Genomic DNA, 10853 nt, shown 5'->3' on the forward strand with positions numbered 1-10853 from the left:
AGCTGAGCGCTAGGGTCCTGTTCTGCTCGCATGCCAGGGGTCCGTTATTAACTCTTTCCACCACACACTCGTTCCCACAGAAACTTTTTCCCAGTTCTGAAGCAACCTTACATGCCCAGGCTCCGACGAGCAGTCTCTCTGGAGTCTCTGGGTCGTCAAGAGACACCGATGTGTCGCTGAGTTCGCTGGGTGATGTGGGTGTCAGCAGTGGGTACTGAGACAAAAAGGATCCCTGATGTGATGGTAGGCAAGGTGGATTCTTGTTCATCTCCGTTGGATTCTTGTTCCTGTCCTTAGGTTTCTTGTCCATGTCCACAGGTTCCTTGTCCGTGGAGGCAACACTTTTGTCTCCGTAGTCTTCGGTTGGGAGGGCAGTCGGTCCTGAGACTTTTTTACGGCGAGATCCCTTTAAATTCCTCGCACCGCCTGACTTGTCTCAGAGGACTCCGGTGTCAGGGAACACGTCTCAGGGGACGCCAGGCTGGGGCAGCCGGTATGACCATCTTGTGCCATTTCCAAAACTCACGCTCTCCTATTTCAGTCGCTCTATATCCTCGTTCGGGATCCTGGCGACAAGAGAGAGGGGTCCCTGCTTGGGGTCCCCTTGGAGTCGGAATAACGGGCCCAACTTGGATCAATGCGATCGATGTCGAGATTTTTAAGAAGACCTTTCATAACGCCATATATACGTCTCTCTCGGGGAAGACACTTGATTCCCCATATTACCCACAGCTCACCCCTCTTCCAGAGGGATGATTCCTGGCCAGGCTTCCCACTTCCTTTCAGTGGCTCATCCAACGTTCTGTGGGAGTCACAACGTGCCGCACAGCTCGGCGTGGTTCGAAGTCCTCACACGGGGCACCAATTTGCCGCGACGGAGAGAGATGGGACAGAGCTTGATGCAGCAAGAGTCGATTCAATGCAAAGAACCATTCCTGTTTATATGCTCTGCAGACGGCTGCTTTCTGTCAAACATGCCCTGTTCCTGGGCTACATCTGATTGGTCAACGTTTTGCTGTCCCAGCAGCATCTCTATCTTATCATGCTAATAGAACTTCTAAAACCTCCTCAGACAGCAGATATACCTTAATAATAGAGGATACTTTTTCCTGGAGCCTGTCCCAGCAGGGGGCCGGCAACGATGCTGCCACCTTGTTTAGTTTCCCGAGGTTCATGGCCTAAAGGCTCCATCCCGTTATCTGTTAACCTGGCAGTGCTTGAGCCTTTGTTTCTCAAGGTGCATGCCACACCTCACAATCCCCTTACCTCACAATCCCCTTGCCTCACAATCCCCCTACCTCACAATCCCCCTACCTCACAATCCCCTCACCTCACAATCCCTTTACCTCACAATAAATCCGTCAATCAATTCTGTGATTTAATAATCCCCTTAACTCACAATCATCATACCTTACAATACATTTACCGCAAAATCCCTTTACCTCACAATCCCCTTCCCTCAAAAATCCCCTTAACTCACAATCCTTTTACATCAGAATCCACTTACCTCTCAATCCCTTTACCTCATAATCCCCTTACCTCTCAATCCCTTTACCTCACAATTAATCAGTTATTCTCCTTACCACACAATCTACCTCAATCAATCCTCTTACCACACAATTGATCTGTTAATCAATTCAGTGACTTCATAATCCCCTTACCTCACAATGCCCTTACCCACAATCCTTTTACCTCACAATCCCTTTACCTCACAATACCTTTACCTCACAATCCCCTTACCTCACAATCCCCTTAACTCACAATCCCCTTCCCTCACAATCCCCTTACCTCAAAATCCCCTCTACTTCACAATCCCTTTACCTCACAATCCCCTTAACTCACAATCCCTTTACCTCACAATCCCTTTACCTCACAATCCCCTTACCTTACAATGCCCTTACTCCCAATCCCTTTACATCATAATCCCCTTACCTCACAATCCTTTTACCTCACAATCCCTTTACCTCACAATCCCCTTAACTCACAATCCCCTTTACCTCACAATCCCATTACCTCACATTCCCTTTATCTCACAATCCCATTGCCTCACAATCCCTTTAATTCACAATTCCCTTGCCTCACAATCCCTTTAACTCACAATCCCCTTGCCTCACAATCCCTTTAACTCACAATCCCCTCACCTTACAGTGCCTTTACCTCACAATCCCTTTATCTAACAATCCCTTTACCTCTCAATCCCCTTACCTCACAATCCCCTCACCTCACAATCCCTTTACCTCAGAATCCCTTTATCTCACAATCCCCTTAACTCACAATCCCCTTCCCTCACGATCCCCTTACCTCACAATCCCCTTGCCTAAAAATCACTACCTCACAATCCCCTTAACTCACATTCTCCTTACCTCTCAATCCTTTTACCTGTCGGTAGATAGGGTCTCGCGGTCGGAAGATTTCGGGCTGTATGGAAAGTTTGGACCCCCTCTCTCCTTAGGTAGCCAATAGTAGGTAGCTGGTGAGGTAAGTGAAGGGAAGTGACATCCTATCCCTAAGGTATAAAGCCCTGTGCCCCTCTCTAATAAACGCCATTTGCCGTCCACCACATTGGTGTCTGTGAGCTGATGGACCGTGCTGCCAGAGTGTGGCGCCGTTGCCGTTCCTGAACCAGGTCACCGCGCCTAAACAAAGTGGTGCCAAAACCCGGGATACTCGCCTGCGTCAGGTGAACGGCGGCCAGAGCGGCGGGACCAACCCGGCGGAGGGGACAGCCTCAGACCCGCAAGGAGGATGGAAGCCCTTGTGAAGGTCGTATTGGGATTGCGTACGCAGTGGGGTATTGAGTTTAACGCTAAAGATATTACTCTCGTCATTGTGAGACTTTTAGAAATCGAGGTCATTGACCAGCCAGTTGATATTCTCCACCCTGAGGTGTGGGATAAGCTTTGGCCAAGGAAACTATGTCCTCAGGTAGTGGGAAAAATCTGAAATCGTGGGGGAGGGTCGTGCAGGCACTCGAAAAGCGATACAAGAGCAGGACACTTGATGGGCGGCGAAAGAATGTTTGTTGGTCACCGCAAAATTGGGAATTGGGGCGGCCACACAAACGTTGCAGTCCCCAGACAGTGATAAGCCTGCTGAGCCCAAAGATCGAGAGGGTGATATGCCTCGTAAATGTTCATTTAAAGTATCATCATTTTGTTTTCCTCCAGCCCCTGAACTACAAGGGACAGCAATATGATGTGATTTGGATTTTTCCAATTGGACAAATTCAAATTGTTAATTAATGTCTATCAAATTTTAACAGTTCTTACTGACTATTGCAAATGCAATTTGAAAATTGTTAATTGTTTGAATGTTTTGATTGTAGCTATTGAGCTCTTGTGCACACACTTTTCTTTTCCTTCTTCCTTACTTTATCTCTATCCTCTATCTACCACGAAGTACCATCTCTAAGATGGCAATGTTCGGCTACGGGGTGGTGTGATGTACCGTGTCCCTCAGCAAATGCCTGTACCAGTGGATTTATGTCTCAACATTGCTGAGATATTGCATTAAGACGCTTGTAAAGGGTTAAAGAAGACTTGCTAACAGGATGGCTTGAAGTGCCATAGCGGTGACCTCCCATAAACAATGCCTCGCTTGAACAACTCTGACTCACTGATAAAGAAGAAACATCAATTGGGACATTAAGTTTGGGTCTAACACCATATTTTAAGTAAATTACACACTCAAGGACTATGTGCTCTGTGAATATAAAATGACTTCTTTGACAAGTTCCAGCACCCCCCTCCTCCTTATCTGTTCATGAATTCCTTGCTTGTCTCTTATTGGTCACAAATGCAGGCAAAGCATTTCATTGTAACTAGTTCAAGCTCCCCCTTGTCCTTGCAGGTGCACAAAACCTGCTGAAACCAAACTTGTAGTTTGGATCAGAGTCAAGGGGTTACTGAGTCTGCACAAGACAGAAGGTTACTTGCGGTGACGAAGAGGAGCCATCCCACTTCATCCCCACAACCCTCCACGACCACCACCAAACAGCAGTGTGCAGGTGCAGCTGGGAGGAGTTGATGGAAATCACCTCTTGGAACTCATTTTAATACGAAGCGGGACAGGTTATGAATATGTACAGGTGTGTGAGGTAACCTAATGAATAAGTAACATTGAACTGTATATTGTGGGAAAAGTAAGGGAGGATTCTGCAGCTGCGGAACTACACAGTGTAGCAAGCGACCAAGATCTGATAGCCTTGATTGGGCGAAAGCCGTGGGAGACATGAAGGTCGGAACGTCTTGAAACCTTGGGAGGCGAGAGACATTCCATTGTGCTGACAGTGTAACTGCAGCTGCAGTCTGAAGATAACCTCTAACCCAGACGACATCAGTAACCTGTGAAAAGCCTTTTGTTGATTCTGTGTTAGCCAATCAATGCAGAACTCACTAAGCTTAAACGCATCTAGAAAGTATATAAACTGCTGTGTGTGTGTAATAAACTGATCACTTGCTTACATTAAGCGGTGTCCCGTCTCTCTGTTGCGGCAGTATATAACCAAGCAGAACTGCCACGTTAGTGTGCACGTCCACAGTGGAGCAACCCCCCTGCACCCAGCGCTGAACCATGACAACCAGCAACTAAAGGAACTCCCCACCTGATGTGAAGTTGATTCGGACTGATGGGACACATCAGCCCCGTGGTGGTAGATATTGAAATCTCTCTCTCTTTCTCTCTCTCTCACTCTCTTTCTCATTCTTCTCTCTTTCTTCCTCGCCCCACCCCCCTCCTTCTCCTGCGCACTTGTTGCAGGCCAAATAAAGTGACTTAAACCTTGACTGCATTTTGAGTCTTAATTCTATTCCCAAGAATTTTGAAGACGTCCTCATGATAAAGCACCTAATTGGACATCACTCAGGGGTTCCACCCAGCCACCCCCATCCACCCAGAGCAATCTGAGGTTGGTTGGAACGCAGGGGGGTTTAACCTCTGCCAAAGCAGTCTATCTGGTGTGGATCATGACATTCCTGACTTGAACTTCTTGAGAGGTTTCTTCACTCTCCTCTTGGTATCTGAGGTCTGTGGACTCAGAAGAAAAGACACCATGGGGCTCATTAATCATACAGAAAGACCTTACAAGCATGTCTATTCAAGTAATTTACTTTAAAAACATTAAGACCTGCGTAACTAATTGGAGAGGTTTTATTTGAGTGATGAAAATTTCAAAGGAGTTTCACAGTGGAGGATTTATTTCATAGGAAAAAATGTTCTTGGGGGACAGTCGGGTTCTGGGACGGCTCTGGGTGGCACGGCCTGAGCTGTGAGTTTGGTGAGAAACTGCATTGTGTATCAACAGCTTCATATATTTTTGCTTTGAAGTCTTGTTAGTATTGTTACATTGTATCTTTCTGTTATCTCAGTAAACTATCCTTATCCCAACCCACGGGCCTCTTAGTTTCTTGGTTTTGGGGTTACTTGCCCCTTCCTCTTCCTTTTCCCTTCTCTTCCCTCTTTCCCCACCCCCCCCCCCCCCCCCCCCCCCTTCCCTCTTCCCCTGCTCTTTTCCTTTAAGGAGCAGGCAGCTGCGTGGATGTTGGCCCTCAGCCGGGGTGAAACCATGACAAAGTCAGAGGTCAGAGTGGTTTTAGATCCACAGGGAGGGAGGGAGTCCCAACGCTGGCAGCCAACCCAGGCTGGGAAATGGGAAGCAACAGAGGGACTGTGAAAACTACGCTCCTGATACCCTGTGACAGTATGCTTCCCCCATTGCCCCCATGTTTTCCTGACTTTTCCCTGTTTATATGGATTGGTAACCATTGGTGTTGATTGTGATTTCTGCATCTGTCTCACAGTGAGTTCAGGAAGACAGGTAACAACACAATCGCCAAGGGTTATCTATGCTCATGTGCCCACCCAGGCACTGGTCAGTGTCCACTGTCCACGGGTGGTATGTAAATATGACTACGAGCCAATCATCTTACTCCATAAATAGTGAGCAGTCCAAGAGCCCTTTGAGCTCTCCTGAGACGACAGTGGGCTGCACGTCAGGATCTCCCCTTGAAAGGGACGCCTCTCAAGGTTACTCCTCGAGGTCGAGAGAATCCTTGCCGTGACAGATCCGCAACAGATCCTGGGTAAGTGAGCTGGGAATAAGTGCACTAACATTTGTGATCTTGGCTAAGAAATAGAAAGGATTGATTGTGTATAGAATCCTTTAGATATAAACCGTTGACCAAGTCTGGGACTGAGACTGAATCCAGCCGCACCTGGGCTCCTCTCTGAGCAGGAGTTTAGAAACCAAGGGGATTCTTTCTGAACCTCGTGACTCAACGGGTCTCCCTTATAGATTCATCTGACCCTTTTCTCTATGCACTAACTAATCAAGAGTACCTTCCCATCGAATCTTAATTACTCTCACGTTTATTACCAAACACCGTTACACGCTTTTGTTTTATATCCATAAACATAGTATTTCCTCTCCCTTAAGAGTGAAGTGCATCCCTCTGATCTATCCCATCTGCGACAGCCGTGCAGCCCAGAGCCATCCCGAAAACTGGACCATCCCCAAAACTGCACGTCCTGGAGCTGCCTCCTCCTACCAGCCCCTGCTTTTATGCTGAGCATGACAGAATGGGTATGGAATACCCCCTTTGGCCAGTTCGGGTCACCTGTCCTGGCTGCATCCCATCCTTTCTCATTAGTAGGGAAATATGAACAACTGGAAAAGTCATTGATTGATTGGCAACAGGGTGCTCTCAGCACTGCTCTCATCCTAATTCCTAAACACAGCATTCTATCCACTATAAGAAAAGAAATTAAACTCCATCCTAGCTGAAAACAGGACACTTAGGTATGCAATGGATCAAGCATGTGGAGAGTAGCCTCATAGATTTAGTAGATGCTTGGGAGGTCACTGGAAATCTCAACGTGTCCTTGGCCAATAGGGGAATACGTGCTTGTGAGGTCATACTGACAGACCTGGAGCAGGCTGTGGACAGAGGAGGTTGTTGTGAGGTCACTGATTCCGGAACAGGTCACAGGACAAGAGAAGGCAGATGGTCTGTGTTGTGATGTCAGTGGTTCCCAAGTAGCTGATAGGTCAGACAAAGCCCAAAACTTGTGTAGAGAGTATCATTACTCCCTGAATAGTTGATAGGCTGGGAAAAGTCCAATAGGCTGTGTGGGTTCTGAGGAAATATCTCTAGCCTGAGTCTAGGACCAGGCTTATGGACAGTACACGTCCTTCTGAGGCTACTGGTAGCTGGATGTATGATTGGCCAGGAACTGACAGATATCTCATGAATGTCCTTGTGATGTCAGTGGTGCCAAAATACCTGACAAGCCAGGAATGGGGACATGTCAGTGGTAGATGCTGTGAGATCACCTTTGCCTGAGTGGTGGACAGGCCAGGAGTGTGCCCCTTACTTGTGCATGACGTTGTGGTTTCGTTGGTGCTGGATTAGCTTTGATGCTGAGAGAAGGCATATGGCTGGTGTGGGTGTGGTGGTATAAGCCTGGCTGGAGGCCAGACACCCACCAAAGTCAGACTCTCCCTCCCCTTTTTATTTGTACAGGGAAGAAAATAGATATCAAGAGGCTCAGGAGTCAAGACAAGGACAGGGAGGGATCATCCTTTAGTGAACGACCTGGGCAAAACAGACTCAACACAGAGTGAAGGACAGAAAACTCTCTAGTTTCTTACACTGCACTGCACACCCAGGGACACCAGAGTTGGATAATGAGAAGCGTGACCAGATCTTAAAACAACGGGACCAGATCTTAAAGCACCTTCCCCCCACCCCTCCCTTCTTAGCAGACTTCCCTGTAGTTATGATTTTGCTCCCTTCTCCCCGCCCCCATTGTGGCACGGGAGGGGCAGGGACTGGGAGATGGGGCTTCAGTCAATCCCTTGCAAGTTGGTTTCCTTCTTGGCCAGGGGAGGGGGGGGTCATTCATTCCTCACCCCCATCCCCTGCTGCACCGTGGGGTCCCACCCACGGCAGACAGTCCTTCATGAACTCCAACGTGAGTCCTTTCCCACAGGGCTTCAACTCTTCACCAGCTGCCCCACTGTGGGTCACTGCTTTCGCAGGCAGTAGTAAATCACAGTGTCTCTCAGTCCCAGTCCTCCAAGGGGTCACCAGCCTCCCCCCAGCAAACCTGTCCCAGCGCAAATCTCTCCCTCGCTCATCTCTGTGTCTCTGTCTCTCTCCATGGGCTGCAGGTGCTGGCAGGGACTTGCTCCAACACGGGTCACAGCATCTCCTGTCTGTCTCCCCCTGCTCCATCCAGCGTGGGGCCTCTGAAGGGGTTGCAGGTGGGGTCTGGGCCCTTTCCATGGGCTGTGGGGGGACACCCGCTCCACTATGGGTTTCTCCATGGGCTGCAGGGTCATCATTCTCTTTGACACCTGCGACGCCTCCTCCTCCCCTTTCCCTGACCTTGGTGTTGGCATAGCTTGTTACATCTTCTCCCTCCCTTCTCTGGTGGAAAAATGCAGCTGCTTGCATTTTTTCCCTCTTATATGTGATTTCCCCCTTTTCCAACTGAACCCAGCTACGTACAAATGCAACAACTGAAAAGGTAGTCAGGTATTGGAACAGGCTCCCCGGGGAAGTGGTGGACTCACAATCCCTAGAGATGTTTAAAAGGTGTGTAGATGTTATGCTTGAGAACATGGTCTAGAAGTGGACTAGGCAGGGTGAGGCTGTGCTTGGTCTCAGTGACCATAAATGTCTCCAACCAAAGTGATTCTGTGGTTCTATGGTACACTTCCAGGACATTCCAATTCTGTCATGGTGGTGGGAAAGCACTGCCATTCCAGACAAGTAATCACGTGGTTCAGCACATGAAGATGTGCTTGTAAATATTTTAGAAATATAAGAAAAATAAACCAAACAAAAAATATTTTCTAGACTGACAGGATGTAAAGAGAGCACAGCTCATCATCATGCAGTGCCTGGGTCACAAAAGACCTGGAGATACTTTATTAGGAATGGGATAATTATGGACCATGTTACCGTAGCTTATATAAACGGGAAGGAAAAATAAACAACCAAAAACCTACTAAATAGAGATTGGTCCTAATGTGAGATCCATTGCAAGAGATATGCAAACATGGAGCAGTTTATTGCTGCTTAGAAACAACCAGTCATCAGTTTCCACATGGCATCCTTGAGCTCCTGGTTCCTCATGCTGTAGATGAGGGGGTTCACTGCTGGTGGAAACACGCAGTAAAGAAATGACACTATCAGGTCCAGAAATAGGGAGGAGATGGAGGGCGGCTTCAGGTAGGCAAAGATGCCAGTGCTGAGAAACAGGGACACCACAGTCAGGTGAGGGAGGCAGGTGGAAAAGGCTTTGTGCCGTCCCTGCTGCGAGGGGATCCTCAGCACAGCCCTGAAGATCTGCACATAAGACACCACAATGAACACAAAACACCCAAAAGCTAAAGAGACACTGACCACAATGACTCCAGTTTCCCTGAGGTAGGCATCTGAGCAGGAGAGCTTGAGGATCTGGGGGATTTCACAGAAGAACTGGTCAACAGCATTGCCATGGCACAGGGGGAGGGAAAATGTATTGGCTGTGTGCAGCACAGCATGGAGAAACCCACTGGCCCAGGCAGCTGCTGCCATGTGGACACAAGCTCTGCTGCCCAGGAGGGTCCCGTAGTGCAGGGGGTGGCAGATGGCAACGTAGCGGTCATAGGCCATGACAGTCAGAATATAGTACTCTGTAATGATCAAAAATAAAAAGAAAAAGAGTTGAGCCACACATCCTGTGTAGGAAATGGCCCTGGTGTCCCACAGGGAATTGACCATGGATTTGGGAACAGTGGTGGAGATGCAGCCAAGGTCAAGAACAGAGAGGTTGAGGAGGAAGAAGTACATGGGGGTGTGGAGGTGGTGGTCACAGGCTATGGTGATGATGATGAGGCCATTGCCCAGGAGAGCAGCCAGGTAGATGCCCTGGAAGAGCCAGAAGTGCAGGAGCTGCATCTCCCGTGTGTCTGCAAAGGGCAGGAGGAGGAACTGGCTGATGGAGCTGCTGCTGTTGGACATCTGCTGCTGTCAAGTGTGGAGACCTGTCAAAGAATAAAAAGGTAGTGACAATTTAGGGAACGATTCTTTGAGGGAAAGAGTTTCCAATTCACATTAACTCCCTGTATTCAGGAAGACTTTTGTCAGGTCCCTTTTGGGAGGTCTGCTTTGTGCTGGCTTGAGTGTGCCACTGCTGGGAGGAGGGTTGGCTGTGGGGTCTTGAGAACTCAGTCCTGCCTGGCAGCAGTCAGTAAATAGAAGGATGATGTGATCTCAGACTAAATCCTCTTTGGATAGCAATGAGCTTTTCAGCACTGTCACTCCATTTTCACCGAGGCCAGAGCAGAGCTTTGGAGCTTTGGTTTTCTCCTGACTGAGAGCTGAGGAATCCAGTCTCGCAGGGCAGAGCTCCAAAGCCCTCCTGCGGTCTCATCCTACCCAAGGAGGATCTCAGCTCCCTGCTCCGAGCCAGGAACACACAGGGCTCAGTGCAGCTGCCCACACACAGGTGATGAGTGGCATTGCCACGGCCTCTGTGCCGATATGTCTCCTGCATGGGGCTCCTCTCTGGGGCACAAGAGTCCCTGGGAGAGCGGTGCCATTGTGGGAGGCAGCTGCAGCCCAGCAGGAGCTGCCTGGAAAACCTCAGTCCTACAGATGTGGGTTCTGAAGTGAGGGTCACTCAGTTCCAGCCCCACAATTGGATGTGCCCAGAGCCCCAGGAAACGGTGGGAGAAAGGCAACAAGAACAGGAGAGGAAACGGCAAGAAACATTCCACAGGAGGCTGGAAGGACAGGCACTCGGAGGGTTCTTCTCTCTGGGACAAGGACCCTGCACCATATTTCCATGTGTCAGACTTTACA

The 10853-nt window shown here is 48.8% G+C and overlaps 1 protein-coding gene across 1 annotated transcript; it reads right to left on the reverse strand.

Moving 5' to 3' along the window:
* Positions 1-9083: 9083 nt before the first annotated feature.
* LOC311200802 (olfactory receptor 14A16-like) lies at positions 9084-10010 on the reverse strand (the record flags this gene model as incomplete). The annotated part of the gene is made up of 1 exon (XM_084275108.1): positions 9084-10010. The coding sequence occupies one exon, from the start codon at positions 10008-10010 to the stop codon at positions 9084-9086; it is 927 nt and encodes a 308-aa protein (XP_084131234.1).
* Between the last annotated feature and the right edge of the window lie 843 nt (positions 10011-10853).

This window comes from Gallinula chloropus (assembly GCF_964237585.1).
Source record: "Gallinula chloropus genome assembly, chromosome: 25".
Classification (NCBI taxonomy): Eukaryota; Metazoa; Chordata; class Aves; order Gruiformes; family Rallidae; genus Gallinula; species Gallinula chloropus.